We start from the raw sequence: 15713 nt of genomic DNA on the forward strand, positions 1-15713 counted from the left end.
CTGTGCTTGAGAAATCTTGAGCCCTTAAGAAAAATATGTATTCTACAGTCGCCAGGTGTGGTGACAGACATTTGTGATCCCTGTACTCAGGAGGTACAGACAGGAAAGTCTGTTGCCAGGTGTGGTGACAGACATTTGTGATCCCTGTACTCAGGAGGTGCAGGCAGGAAGTCTGTCTCAGAAAAGAGTAGGAGGGAGGGAGAGGCAGAGGAAGTGAGGGGAAAGAGGCAGATATTCTTTTACTAGTGGAGAGTTCTAGTTAATTTACAGAGTTGTTCAAATCCCTTTATGTTGTTGATCTTCTGTTCCATACACTGTTGTAAATGGAGTATTAAAGTCTCCAGCTATTCTAGAAATTTTCATCTCACTTTCAGTGTTTGATTCTTTGGTACATATATACTTTTGGTTTTTTTTTGTTTGTTTTGTCTTTTGTTTTTTGAGACAGGGTCTCACTACGTATCTCTGGCTGTCCTAGAACTAGCTCTGTAGGCCAGGGTGGCCTGGAACTCACAGAGAACTGTCTGCCTCTGTCTCTGCCCCTCAAGTGCTGGGATTAAAGGTGTGTGCTACCACCACCTGGCTGCAAGTAATTATTATTACTTATAATTATTACATTTTCGGTATCTGGTGTCTGCTTTTGTCTTTTTTGTTAGCTGTTTCTGAGGCATCTGTCTTATCTGCTGTTAATATTGCTGTCCTAGCTCTTTCTTTCCTTGCTTACTGTTTGCATTGACATCCTTTGTTCTTGAACTAATTCATGTTACACATTTCTTTTTCTATTTCTTTAAGATTTATCTATTTATTTTATTCATTTGAGTACTTCAGCTGCATGTATGTAAGTGCACTGTGTGTGCCTGGTGTAAAAGGGGCCAGAAGAAAGTGCCAGATCCCTTGGAATTGGAGTTACACCTATGTGCCCCTGAAATATGATCAAGTTTCTCTATTTTCTTGAAATCTATAATTCATTGATCTGTAACCATTTCTTATTTCAGTTGAGACTGCTTGTTTTGTTTTGGAAATTGTTCTATGAACTGAGAATGATCTGCTGGCCCAATAGCAGTGTTTTTTGTTTTATACATACTCTAGCTTACTTTGTCTCCACTCAGCTCCCGTCCTCAGAATGGCTGCTGGTGCACAGTGGGTTGAGAGCCAGGTTGTAGCTCTAAGGCACTGAAGATAAAGCCAGGAGTGGTAGCACATGCACATAATCTCAGCACTTGGGAGCTGGAGAAGGAGGATTAGGAGTTTGATATCATTCTTAGCTACATATCAATTGGAAGCCAGTCTAGGATACATAAGACAGTCTCAAAAACAAAAGCACCAGAAGAGCAGCTCATGTGATGTGTTTGTGTGGATGTTGGAACTTGCAAGCCGACTTTGTTCATTTTTTTCATCTTGTTGTGGTGGAGAGACTATTAGAAGCATGTGAAAATTAATTAGAAGGACATATTAATCTGTTTAGAATTAGAATTCTAAGTATAGAATGTCAGATTAAGTTGTATAATATCAGTGGATTTTAAAAATCTCAGCACTAGGAAATCCGTGAGTAAGTGTCATGCTGTATCAGGCCTGCGTTCGGTCCTACAGCTCTACTTCTTAAGCTAGGCACTGACACTCACATCTGGGCTGTGCTCTATAGCGATTGCTGCTGAGGGACCTGGGTATAGTTCACATGGAGGAAGGGAGTGGCGTTGGGTAGATCCCAGTGCAGTTGTCACAGGGGAAGAACCAGGCCTGAGGTGGTAGTTCAGCCTGTTTTATTTAAGTTAGACTGGGAAACAAAGACATGTTTGATGACACATATCTGTGACCCCAGCACTTTGGATGTAGAAATGCGAAGTTTGGAAGTTCAGGGTCACCTTCCACACTGCCTATGAGTTCAAAACCTTATCTCAAAAACCCACCCCTTAAGAAAGACAGAGTCACACCTGTGCTATCTGGGAAGTCAGAGTCTCAGTTACTGAACATACAGTGATAGGTTCTCGATTCACATGACATATTATTTTTTTGTCTCCTTTTAGGTCAATGGTGACATTCCCCCTCGGTTAAGAAAGAGTGCTCATGAGATCATCCTTGACTTCATCAGATCAAGACCTCCTTTAAATCCAGTATGTAACTTAGCACAGTCTCCCCAGGGACAGGAGCTCTCTACCAAGCTCTCCCTTGAGAGTATGAAGCCCACCTGTAAACCACAGTCTACAGCACAGTGACATACCTTCAGTTATTCAATACAATTATAACAATCCGAGTCACAGTGCATGGTCTGGCTGAATACCTGCTGTAACAGCTGAAAACTCACACCACACGGTGTCTGGCATGGTTGGTTTTCCAGCTCAGATCATGCTGCTACACTGCTCAGACCACACTGTCATGCTGATGGTGTTTTACAGTGAATGTGTCCTCACTTTTCTGTTAACAGTCTGTTGGCCAGGCTTTTCCTAAGCCATATACTCAGAATGCTGGGCCAGGCTTTTCCTAAGCCATAGACTCAGAATGCTGTTTGAAATGCTGTTTGTGTTTCTCCTTACTTCTTTTCCTCCTGGCTGAATAGCCGGCTTCCGTCAAACCATGTCAAGCCTATGTGCATAAAGTAACAGCAAGGGTGAAGCAGAAGAAAGGGAAGTCATAAGAACCGGATAGTTCACACTAGCAACACAGTCTAGCTTGATGGAGCTCTAAACAAGTTAACCTGCCTCTCAGCCTCAGTGTCCTCCTTAATAGATTGTAGACAGTAGTACTTCAAGGTAGTGAGTTACTAATGGTTCTGTGGACAGGGGTTGTGGTTCACCCTATAATCTCAACACTCAAGAGGCTGAGATGAGGGGTTGCCACAAGTGTGAGATCAGTCTGGACTATAGAATAAGACTTGAGTCTCAAAATGACAACAGTATAGTTAGTTTTCAAAACAGTAGCATAAAGGGGACATGACTATAACTTTAGCAGATCTGACTACTTCAGTTTACCTGAATACATGTGATCAAATCACTGGGAGACCTAGTAATCTCCTATTGCATTAAAAGTCTTGACATTGGGGGTTGTGAGATAGCTCAGTAGGTAAAGGTGTCTGCCACCAAGACTGATGGTCTGGGGTCTTTGCCCAGAATGTCACAAGATAGAAGGTCTAAACTCACTCCCTTGAATTGTTGTCTGGTTTATATATATTAACATACATAGAAAATTTAAAAATTTGAAATCTTGATATTGAATGACTTGAATAGCCTTTTATTGTGCAACATGACAGTCAGTGAAATACAGTTCATAATTCTGTATTGTATGAATAAAGTCAGAACAGCTAATTGAGTCTCTAACCATTGCTCTTCCTTTCCAAGGCATCAGCCAGGAAATTGAAACCAACCCCACCCCGACCACGAAGCCTCCATGAAAGAATATTAGAAGAAATTAAAGCAGAAAGAAAGCTGCGGCCTGTGTCACCAGAAGAAATTAGGCGGAGCAGACTAGGTAAGTCCCCACTTCCTGTGCTCACGAGTCACTGTTAGGAAAATTGTGTTTCTACTCATACATGTAAAAGTAACCCACAGTTCTCTTTCTCCTGTGTCTTCCCTTCCTTCCCGCCCCTCCTCTCCTAGCTGTTGCTCACATGTACCCTCACGTTTGATATGACAGGTCTTCCCTTCTCTGATGTTGAACATGAGAACATTGTGCTGCCCCAGCAGAAAGGGGGGATAAAAGATGTAGCCTCTAGGATACTTTTTCTATAAGAGCTAAATAAGATTGTGCTAAAAAGAGGAAAGAAAGCCCTGCTAAACTGACATGTGAACAACTGTAGATGACAGACACATAGTATTACTTCATTTCTTTCAGAATCCTTCTGATCATGGGTGTGGGTGGGTGTGGGCGCTCCTGTGTGTGCCATGCAGAGACCACAGGTCAGCATGAAGGGGTCTGCTGCTGTCTTCTACCATGTTTTGAGACAGTTTTTCACCGCGCTTGGAGCATACTGTTGACGCTAAGCTAGCTGGCCCAACAGTCCCCTGGAACCATCCATCATCTCCACCCCTCCCACCATTGGGGCCACAGCTTTTCCAGAGTCAGGGCCTCATGCTTGTGCAGCAAGCCTTTTGCCCCCTGAGCCTTCCTCAGCTCTGTTCTGAAGACTGTCCATAGTGCCCTCTTCAGCAGCAGCAGATGCCTTGGTTCTGCATCCTTGCTCCACTCACTACCGCTGGGTCTTTGAGGAGCTTGTTTATTTGACAGAGGTCATCCTGACACGGAAGGTGATTTCTCAGTGTAGTTTTGATTTTCATTTCCCTAGTGATTGATGATTGATGTTTGTGTATTCTTTCATGTGTTTGTGAACTATTTGTGTCACCTTTGGATTGTCTCTTTAGGTTCTTTGCTTATTTTTAAGTCAGGGTTATCAGATATTGTTTTATTATTGAGTTATTAGCATTTGTTAGTATTTTAAGCATTAACCCTATGTGTTGTGTAGTCAGTAAGCCTTTCCCCCATAAAGTAAGCTGCCTCTCACCTGTAAGAGTCCAGGAACGGCAGGAGTGTCGGGAGTGTGAAGCAGAGAGGACAGAAGTGCTTTCCAGATGTCCTCTGATGACTTTACGTCTGAGTCAGTTCCTGTGCCCTGCAGGCTCCACAGTCCCCCTCCAAACATGAGCCCAAAAGGGACAGTCACATAGCACCATAAGAATTTCAGGAGTGTTTTTTTTCTATTTCTGGGAAAATGATTATTAAGATTCCAATGGAGGGGGTAGAAGGCCGGAGAGATGAATCAGCAGGTAAGAGCACTGTTTGCTCTTGAGAGGATATGGGTTCGAATCCCAATATTCACATGACAACTTAGAACTCTCTGTAACTCCAGAACTAGGGAATGTGGTGCAGCCCCCGCCCCCCCGCCCCGCAATGCTTCTGACCCTTGAGGACACATACATGTATGTATGTGGTGTATATACTTACATAAATCTTTAAAATAATTTTTTTAAAATGAAGATTCTCTGGGGGCCTGGAGATATAACTTCATAATTGAGTGTTTTCCACATGCCTTTATTGCTAACACTGGAGAGGCAGAGGTGGATGGGTGTTTATGAGTTTGAGGTCAATCTGGTTTACATGGTGAGACCCTTCCTCAAAAAAAAAAAAAAAAAAGCAGCAAAGAAAAAAAGATTTTTCATGGGAATAAACTTCTATAATCCCAGCTCTCAGAAGGCAGAAGGTAGAAACATCATGAATTCGAGGCCAGTCTGGGTATATAGTGTCTAACCTTAAAAGGAAAGTGGAGGGACAAGGGACAGAGAGAAGGGAGCACAGGGAGAGAAGAAAAAGAAACTCTATTTTTGGGGGGGCAGGGAATGGAGTTGAATCTGTAGGTGACTTTGTGTATATGGCTTTTCTTTGTTTTGATTTTTGAGACACGGTTACCATGTAGGCCTAGCTGTTCCCAAACTCACTCTGTAGACCAGTCTGGCCTTGAACTCAGAGATCCGCCTCGCCTCCTGAGTGCTAGAATTAAAGATGTATACTATCTTTACCTGGCTGGTATATGAATATTTTAACAGTATTAATTCTTCTAATCTGTGAGCATAGACCATCTTTGTGTCTTATAATTTTTCTTGTTATTAATGTTCCTAAATAGTTTATTATTTTTCAGTGATGTAACAAATGGTATTGTTTTTTTTTTGTGTTCCTTTTTGCATGTTATATCAACACATAATACATTTGTCTTACATTGACTTTCTATCAAGAAACTTGACTGAATCTAATAGCACTTTAAAAATGATTTTTATTACTATTTTTCTTTATGTGTTTTGATGTTTTGTCTATATATAAGTTTGCACCATGTGAATGCCTGATGCCTGTGGAGTCTAGAAGAGACATCCGAAAAGGGAGGTGGTGTTACAGATGGTTGTGAGTCACCATGTGGGTGCTGGGAATCAAACCCAGGTCCTATGGAAGAGCAGCCAGTGCTCTTAACTGCTGAGCCATCTCTCCAGCCCCTGAATCTATTAGCTTTAGCCATTTTGTTTTGTTTTTAATGGCATCTATAAGGTTTTCTTTATATGAGATTTTGTCTGTAAACTGGGACAATTTTATTCTTCCTTTCCAACTGGAATATTTGTTTGCTTTAGTTAGGATTCCTGGAACTATGATGAACACAAGAAAGACCATATTTGCTTTGTTTCTGATGTCAGCACTGTTAGGAGAATGTAATGTAGGCTTTTCATATGTAGACTTTATTATGGCAAAGTAATTTCTTTGTGTTCCGAGCTTTTTGAGTTTTCAACCTGAAAGTGTTAATTGTTAATTTTTTTTTTTTTTTTTTTTTTTTGGTTTTTCGAGACAGGGTTTCTCTGTGGTTTTGGAGCCTGTCCTGGAACTAGCTCTTGTAGACCAGGATGGTCTCGAACTCACAGAGATCCGCCTGCCTCTGCCTCCCGAGTGCTGGGATTAAAGGCGTGCGCCACCACCGCCCGGCAAAGTGTTAATATTTTGTCAAATGCTTTTTCTGAAGTTTTTGAGATAATCATGTTTTTTATCCTCTATACATTATTAATTATATATCACATTAATTGTTTCTAGTTTGATTTTTCTCTTGCTTTGATAAACACTTTGACCAAAAGCAATTTAGGAGAGGAAAGTATTTATTGCAGCTTACACTTCTAGGTCACAGTCCTTCATTGAGGGGTGTCAGAACTGGAACTCTAGCGCTGAAGCAAAGACCATGGATGAGTACTGCTTGCTGTGGCTGCTCACTGGCTCAGCATAGGCCAACCCTCCCATGTCAGTCATCATTCGAGACAGTCTCCAACAGACCAGTCTGATGGAGGCAATTCTTCAAGTGAATCTAGGTGTCAAGGTAGTAAATACTAGCCAGGACACCATCCTTGTGTTCCAGAAATAAATCCCACTTAGTCATGGTGTGTGGCCTTTAATGTGCTGTTGGACTGGCTTGATGGTATTTGTTGAGGTTTTGTTTTCTTTCTTTGTGTTTTAGCTTCAGTGTTCCTCCCTCTTCTGTGTCTTAGAACAGTTTGGAAAAGATTGGAATTATTTCATCTCTCAAGGTTTGGTAGAATCATGGGTGAAACATTCTAGTACAAGACTTTTCTTACTGGGAACTTTTTGTTTTGTGTTATGAGACAGCATCATATAGTTGAGGTACTCCTCAGACTTACTGTAAGTAAGGGTGGTCTTGATTTAATCGCAGATGTTATAGGTGTATGCCATCGCTCCAGACTTTTGTTTGTTTTCCTGAGACAGAGTCTCATTATGTAGCTCTGACAGGCCTCAGACTCATTATGTAGAGACCAGGCTGGGGCCTCCTGCATGCTGAGACCACAGGTTAGGAGCTTCTGGACTTCTGACCTAGTCTTTCATTTGTATTTCTTTATTTTTATTTTTATTTTTATTTTTATTTTATTTATTTATTTATTTATTTATTTATTTATTTATTTATTTTTTGGTTTTTCGAGACAAGGTTTCTCTGTGGTTTTGGAGCCTGTCCTGGAACTAGCTCTTTTTTTTTTTTTTTTTTGCTGGGAATTGAACTCAGGACCTTTGGAAGAACAGGCAATGCTCTTAACCCGCTGAGCCATCTCTCCAGCCCTGGAACTAGCTCTTGTAGACCAGGCTGGTCTCGAACTCACAGAGATCCGCCTGCCTCTGCCTCCCGAGTGCTGGGATTAAAGGCGTGCGCCACCACCGCCCGGCCATTTGTATTTCTTCATTTCACTTCTTAAGATTTTATTTAACTCTGAGGAAGGGGACCCTGCTTTAGTAAAACTAAACAACAAATTTATGTTGAGTTTACCATATTTCCATCATGAGCTTTGATGTTTCACAATGTTTAGAACTGAGCAAGCCTGGTGATCCAAGCTTGATTTCCCAGTAGTTCTCAGTAAGACCCACGTGACAGAAGGAGGACTGCCACAAGTTGTCTTACACACACATGCGCGTGCTCACATGGCATGTGCACATGTACACATTAAATAAATACTTCTTTCAAAAGAAAGAAAATGATTATTCTGAGAGTCTTGCTTCTAGAATTCTGAGTTTAAACTAGTCTTTAACCTCAAATGGAAAGGAAGAGATTGCGTTTGGTTTTACTATAGACTTGTATTTTGGGGTGTTTGGTTAGAATAGAATTGGCAGGATTAACTTTTTTTTTTTTTTTTGGAAAATATTTATTTATTTATTATGTATACAATATTCTGTCTGTGTGTTTGCAGACCAGAAGAGGGCAGCAGACCTCGTTACACATGGTTGTGAGCCACCATGTGGTTGCCGGGAATTGAACTCATGACCTTTGGAAAAGCAGGCAATGCTCTTAACCACTGAGCCATCTCTCCAGCAAAGTGTTTGATTTTTTTTTTTTTTTTTTTGTTTTTTCGAGACAGGGTTTCTCTCTGTGACTTTGGAGCCTGTCCTGGAACTAGCTCTGTAGACCAGGCTGGTCTCGAACTCACAGAGATCCGCCTGCCTCTGCCTCCCGAGTGCTGGGACTAAAGGCGTGCGCCACCATAGCCCAGCCCAGGATTAACTTGAAAAAACAAATTTCTCTAGATATTTTTATGTTTTCTCCTTGTAATTACAAGTAGAAACAATGCAGATAGTGGGAGAAATGTCTTAATGACTAAGAGAATTATCCGTGGTTTCAAAATCCACTGGCATCCTCTGTGAGCTCGGGCATTACAAATAACAGTGAGGGGTAAGGAACGACTCAGTCAGGAGAGCACCTGCCTTCAAGCAGGAGGGTTTGTGTTTGGTCCTAGAAGCCATATATACATATGTCCAGCGTGGCGGTGCATGTTTGGAACTGCTGCTCTGAGGGAGATGGAGAAGGAGGGTTCCTGGGGTTCACTGCCAACCAGTCTAGCCTCATTGGTAAATTCCAGGTGTAAGCAGACTTTTCTTTTTCCTTAGGCTTCTCCCCAAATAACCACTCAGAGACTTAATATTAAGTATAAATGCTTGGCCAATAGCTTGAGCTCCTTTTTTAACTAGCTCTTATAAATTAAATTAACCCATTTCTGTGAATCTGTGTGCTGCCCAAGGCTCGTTTACCTCATGTATATACTTCCCATCTTGCTCACTGTGTCTCATGGTGTCTCCTCTGACTCTGCCCTTTGTCTCCCCAGCATAGCCATCAGCCAATCAGCTTTTAATTTTATTCATTCATTAATTCATTCATTGATTTTCTGAGATGGGGTTTCTCTGTAGCTTTGGAGCCTGTCCTGCTGTCCTGGAACTAGCTCTTATAGACCAGGCTGGCCTCAAACTCATAGAGATTCACCTGCCTCTGCCTCCTGAGTGCTGGGATTAAAGGCGTGCGCCACTGCTTTTTATTAACGGTGAGAGCAACTCATCATCACAGTGAATAGAAGGATTATTCCAGAATATCCAGGCCACTGTCTTAAAGGAGGTAAAAGCATCCTAATGGTGATATCCAAGCTTGTCCTTCAGCCTCCGTACACACTTTAATTCATAAAAAATAAAATTAAAAATTTTTAAATAATGACATAAACTACAAAATCTACATTCTCTTGGTTTAACATGGATTATGGCTGAAAATCTTTCATCATTAAACATAAACCAAAACATGATTTATTAAGACATGATCTTTCAGCTGATGTCTAAATGATGTATTTACCTACTCCCTACTGGTGTATGGGCCATTTCCTTTTTTCCTAGTAAGTCTGTAGTTACTGTTATTTATTGTTCCTCAGCCTCTATTTATGCCACTGGTACTTTTTTCTAAACATCTTACTATAATCCTTCACTCTTGTCCTTTTTGGAGCTGAAAAATGAAAGCCTCAGTTAGGGATTTCACTCAGACCCAAAAAACAACACAAAGAGGAGCCAAGAATGTAGCTGAGTTGATAGAGTACTTGTCTACCCTGCATAAAGACCTGGGTTCAGTTAGATTGTGGGGAGTAAGTGGTAGATGAACTTCATTACCCAAGAATTAATAATACTGCTTTTGTATGCTGTGATCATTTTACTCAAAAGTTATGTTCATGTACCAGAAAAGAGCTCAATAAAAAATATTAGTAGACTTGGTTGAAGAGTGGTTTGAGAATATGTATTATTTTATTTGTTATACTTAGCAAGGGAAATCTGGGATATAGTTGAATGTAGAACTGAGTATTTTATTTTTTTGAATGGTGGGTAGAAAATTATTCTCATCAACACACTTTCCTGAGACATCTAAAACTCTTGCACATTGGATGAAAATGCTTAAATTCTTAGTTCCTGGCAATCACATATTATCGTTTACAACATACTTATTATTTGATGAACATAATTTTTGAATAAAACTGACCACTGCATACAAAAGGAATGCTATCACTTCTTGAGATGAGGTTCATATTTTTTCTCATTATCTTGTTTTCATTCTCAGTGTATTCTTTAAAATGGTATTTTTTTTCTTCAGATTGTTGTTGTCTGGAACTGGAATTAAGACTCTTGTGTGGTTTTATTATATTTCAGAATTGTATCCACTAGCTTCTAGCTAGCCTCCAAGGACTGCCAGTGAGAACTCTGCCCCTTCTCTCTGTCCTGTCTCCCTGTGGATCCCTAATGGCTGAATTACTTTCTCTTTATTGTTTGTTTTCTTTTTTCAGCAATGCGGCCACTTAGCATGTCTCACAGTTTTGACTTGTCAGGTAAAAAAAAAAAAAAAAAAAAAAAAAAAAGCACTTTCACACCTGACATGGGCTGTGTGGTCTCTGTGAATCGCATTCATTTGTCTGCTTGTTTAGACGTGTCAGAAAAGAAAATTGAAAAGCTTTCTTCTAAGCTGTGGTCAGTAAAACAAAATAGCCTACCTATTTCAGAGCAATCCATGTAATTAAAGCCACAGTGAATCTGCAGCTCCCAGAAAAGCTGTGCTGCCGTCGGCAGACTGGACATGGCTGCTGCCCAGTACGTGGTGGCTCTCACTGGGTCAGACCTTTCCTGTAAGGAAACAGAAAAAAACTGTAAAGAAACCATTTTGAAGTGAGCTTCAGTGGGCAGAACTGTGCCCTCTGCCTGTCATTCATGGCTCTGTGCTGGTCCCAGAAGATCACTGTCAGGGCTCTCTGATGTGTGCCCTAACTCTACAGTGTGCTTTACAATTCCTGTTTAGTAGTCCGGGATAATGGTTAAATGAAAAATTGAAAATGACTATTTTATTGTAAAACTAGCTCCTTTTTAAAATAAAATTTAAATACATTTATGAGCAAATTTTCATTTTTTTCTTAATTCTTATATTTTCAAATTCAATTTTTTAATTTCACAAGTTACCATTTCCAGCTAAAATGAGGCAAGATGTATTTTCCCAGAATGTTTCTGGAAATGTTATGGAATACTTCCTAAGTTAAAAAGAATTGTTGGCACATAAATTTATGCATAACAAGCCAGTGAGTTCCAGTATCTTTTTCCAGTGTCATTATTGAATATTTATTGTCTTCTAACTACAAGTTAGTTTCCACGTGTTTTTTAATTTTCTGTTTGTTTTTGTAGCTCTCAAGCATGACTTTAGCAGTTTGGTCCTCATTAACTATTTTTGACTGACCACCAGAGAGCCTTTTCTCTTTTCTCTATCCATTTAGCTAATCTTATTTATTTTATGAACTATGTGTGCAGTGAACCTGTAAAAATTTTAGACTGGAAAATAAAACCAAAATTTTGGACCATGTGTGCTAAGCCAAATCTCTAAAAGCTAGCCACTGTCACTCTGGACATCTGCTGGTCACGTGTCCATTGGCTGGATAAGGAGTAGAAGGCCACCTAAACATAGGGATTGCAGGCTGGTATTGGCTGGTCAGGACAGCATGCATGCTCTCGAACATGCTTCTGCACGTGATCTCTGGTGTTCTTACAGGCTCATGGTGGCCCTGTGTCAGGAAAACCAGGGCAGAATAGTTTTGTTGTCAGTGTCCATTGTCTGCTGTGGTCTGTCCCGTGCCTTAGTGATGTCCTGTGTGATGTCCCCAGCCTCACTGTTGACTGCTTATGCTGCTTCCATGGTTTTCACTGTCACGTTTGACTGTTGACTAAAATGTTCCAGATTATAAGTGGAAAAGATTAATCCATTCTTCCAACTTTAAAGGCTAAAGTACATCTTCTTAGAAAAATGAGCAAACCTAACTAGTAAACAGTCTAAACGTGTAGTGTAGATAATAATGACTTTGACCTTGAGTGCAGACTGAGATGAAGGGATGCATATTCTGCGTTCAGGGGGTCTTAGAAATATTTCTTAGTGAAATCCTAATAAGCCATTCAGCATCAATTAAGGTAAGTCTGATTTATTCTTCCTGTGCAAATATTAACTATTTAGTCCATGTTCTAGTCACGTTTCTTCCAACTAAGTAAAGCAGCAGACACAAAATTACTCAAGTATTTAATATCATGGGTATGCCTTTTAGATTCTGAATTTAAGATGTGACAATTACTAAAATCATCTCTATTTTATATCTTTAATATTGCTCTACATACAGATTTTTTTTTCTCAAGAAATTTTGTCTTCAAGAGTTTGACTGTTGCCGTGTGTGGTGGCTCACACCTTTATTCCCAGGCCAGCCCGGTCTACAGTGCAAGTTCCAGGACAGCCAGCGCTACACAGAGAACCCTGTCTCGAAAAACAAACGAAGAAACAAAAAGAGCGTGACTCTTTACTTAGTATACTGAAATAGTATTTATTGTTTCAACAGTAAATATAATAATCAAGCTCCCTAAAATGTTGTCCCGAGTCTTATAGGAAATGATTCTTGCACATTATCTCATCTTGGAGGTCACTGAAGCCTCCTGGGAGAACCTTTTACCAGTACATTCCCCTCAAAACTTTGAACTTACTATGGATGTTTGTTTCGATCATCTCAGGCAGTGAGCCACATGACAGCCGTTGGTCTTATAGCATCTTATTCAGGCAGCCATCAAGCTGTTGGAAAGCTTCTCCTGTCCCCTACTCTGACAATGAAATGAGCCCAAGGCAGCCTTTGTCATTTAGTGGCTTTCCCTAGACTTCAATTCATATGTCATTTTGCCAACTGCACTGGGTGGGCAAGGCTAAGCCACCTCCCTAGGTCTTTACTTTTTTGAGTGTGTTTTAGGTCTCATGTGGTTCACACTTGCTGTGTAGCCAGGGATGACTTCCAACCCTCCTGCCTTCACTTCTAAGCCCTGAGATTACAGGAAACACTACTGTGCCTGATATTATGTGTGCTGGGGCTTGAACTCAGAACCTGTGCACACTAAACAAGCACTTTTCCAATGGAGTCCATTTTGTTTTGAGACAGGGTTACTCAGGTTTGCTTTGAGTTCACCTTACATTCCAAGCAGACCTTGATCACTGAACAAGGCCATTCCCTTGCCTCAGCCTCCCAAATGCTGAGATTGCAGGTGTGCATCACCATACCACACTTTTATTTTTGCCAGTTGTATTAGTCAAGGTTCTATAGAGAAACAGAACTGGCAGGATGAATTATACACACAATACATATTATATGTAGATAATATACAGACATATGAATTGATAAGAGTGTCTTAACTTACAAGTTGTGGTCTGACTATCCCAACAATGACTTTCTTCTGTTGGAAAGTCCAAGAATCTAACGTTGTTTGGTCCAAGGGTCTGGATGTCTCCGATGGTCTTCAGTATCCCAGTGAGGGAGTGAACTTGCCAGTGAGGGTGAGGACAAACAGACAAAGAGTAAGCATGTCCTCTGTGCCCTTCATATAGACTGTCACCAGAAGGTGTGGCGCGGTTAAGGTGGACCTTCCCACCCAGAAAGATCAGGATTTAGAGTGGGTCTTCCTGCTTCAAATGATTTAATTAAGAAAAATCCTCACAGGTGTATGCCCAGCTGCTTGGATTTTAGCTAATTCCAGATGGCAAGTTGACAACCAAGAATAGCCACCACACCAACACTACTTAAATATTTTTAACCTAAACAATATTAAATACTATCAACACAATTTAAAAATTTTAATCTATCCTGGGTCTGGAGAGATGGCTCAGTGGTTGAGGGGACTGACTAATGAGTGGCTCTTCCAGAGGACCTGGGTTCGATTTCCAGTACCTCAATAGCAGCTCACAACCATCTGTAATTTCAGCTCTGGGAGATCTGACAACCACTTCTGGTTTGTACAGGTGAATACCTGAGGCAAATACATACATGAAGACAAAATACTCATACACAAAAAATAAAACTAAATCTTTTTTTAAAAATTAATCTACCTTAAACGACTTCTAAATTTTCTTAAGCAATAACATCCACAGAAATGTAGGTATGATACAATAGTTTGGGTTTTTTTTTTTAATGCAAGATAGTAAATGAATATATAGCCAATAAAATCTCTTTGCCTTGACAGCATGAGCCCAGTCTTGGGAACTGGGTTTGTTCTTGTTGCTAAATCTCTTTGTGGGAGGTGCGTTGTTTCACTGGTTTCTGCTAGGACACGAAAGGCTGAGAAGGCACATGAATGTGCAGTTTGTCTTTTCTTCCATGTATTTATTTTGTTTTTTGTCTATGTTTTGTTTGTTTTGTTTTGTTTTGATACAGAATCTTACTATGTAGCCCTGGCTCTCCTAGATCTCACTCTGTAGACCAAGCTGATGTTGAACTCACAGAGACCCTCCTACCTCTGCCTCTTGAGTGCTGGGATTAAAGGCACACGCTACCACTGCCTAGTAATAAAATTGGTTTTTGTCTTGCTACTTGTAGTGTATTCCAGGCTATCAGGCTCATAATTAGCCTTCTTACCTTAGCCTTGTGAATGCTAGTGTTACAGACGTGTGCCACCGTACCATGCTAGAAATTGTAAATATTAAATAAGAACTTATCATTGTAATAAATAATGTCAAGGAAAATATAAGAGCACAGATACAAAGGGGCTAGAGATGTAGCTCAGCTGGTAGAATACTAGCCTAGCACAGACAGAGCCCTGGGTGAGATCCCCATCATCATACAGACTGAGCATGGTAGTACACATTTGTAATCCCAGCACAGGAGAAATGGAGCATGAGGATCAGAAGGTGGTCCTTCTCAGCTGCACAGTGAGTTCAAGGCCAGCCTGGTGTACACCAGACCTTATTCAAAATAATAATAATAATAATAATAATAAAATAAGAACATACTTAAATACTGAGTGTTTTCTACTTCAGGGATATAGATAGCACTTGTTGAGAGAAAAATAACCTTCAGTTACAGTTTTTCCCCTCCCACAGTCTTTCTCAGTTTGCATGAAGCTTTCTCAGAAGCTTCATAGATGGTTCTGTTTGCAAAGAGCCACTGATTGCTCTGGACTGCGCATTAAACTGCACTGTTTGCCACATTTTTACTTCTTTGATTTTATAGTTAGCTATTTGAGGTAATTCATGTTAAGTCTTTATTTGACATGTTCAAGAAAAGCAATTCCGTTTTCATTGGAGGATTCCAGGCTAGAATACTAAAAAGCAGGCCTTGGGAATCAGCTCTGGCCCACACCTCTGTCAGTCAAGGGCTTGGGTTACTTAGAAGGAGAACTGGAAACTAGTGTTATCATTGGCTAACATTGACTGTACTAGGCACAGGATGTTACTCACAGTTACTGACCTGCTTAATCCTCTCAACTTGCTGTATCTGTACTACTCTGCTTCTCAGGGGAGGAAGTGGAGATTGGGGAGCTTACCCCGACAGCTAGCAGTAGAGGAAGACCTCCAGCCCTGTCTGCATTATGTATACTCTACATTTTCTCCCACATGTTGAAGATGAAAGCCC

The 15713-nt window shown here is 40.5% G+C and overlaps 1 protein-coding gene across 5 annotated transcripts in view; it reads left to right on the plus strand.

Annotated features, from left to right (window-relative positions):
- The window catches only part of Spire1 (spire type actin nucleation factor 1), a 124385-nt gene that overhangs the window by 87652 nt on the left and 21020 nt on the right, over positions 1-15713 (plus strand). For 3 of the 5 annotated variants that reach the window (XM_057788428.1, XM_057788431.1, XM_057788432.1), the window contains exons 7-9: positions 2022-2108; positions 3330-3459; positions 10593-10634. In XM_057788428.1, coding sequence (XP_057644411.1) covers positions 2022-2108; positions 3330-3459; positions 10593-10634 — 259 coding nt within the window. The remainder of the gene's footprint in view (positions 1-2021; positions 2109-3329; positions 3460-10592; positions 10635-15713) is intronic. The other 2 variants (XM_057788430.1, XM_057788433.1) reach the window with 1 other exon arrangement.

Source organism: Chionomys nivalis, chromosome 14 (genome assembly GCF_950005125.1).
Source record: "Chionomys nivalis chromosome 14, mChiNiv1.1, whole genome shotgun sequence".
Classification (NCBI taxonomy): Eukaryota; Metazoa; Chordata; class Mammalia; order Rodentia; family Cricetidae; genus Chionomys; species Chionomys nivalis.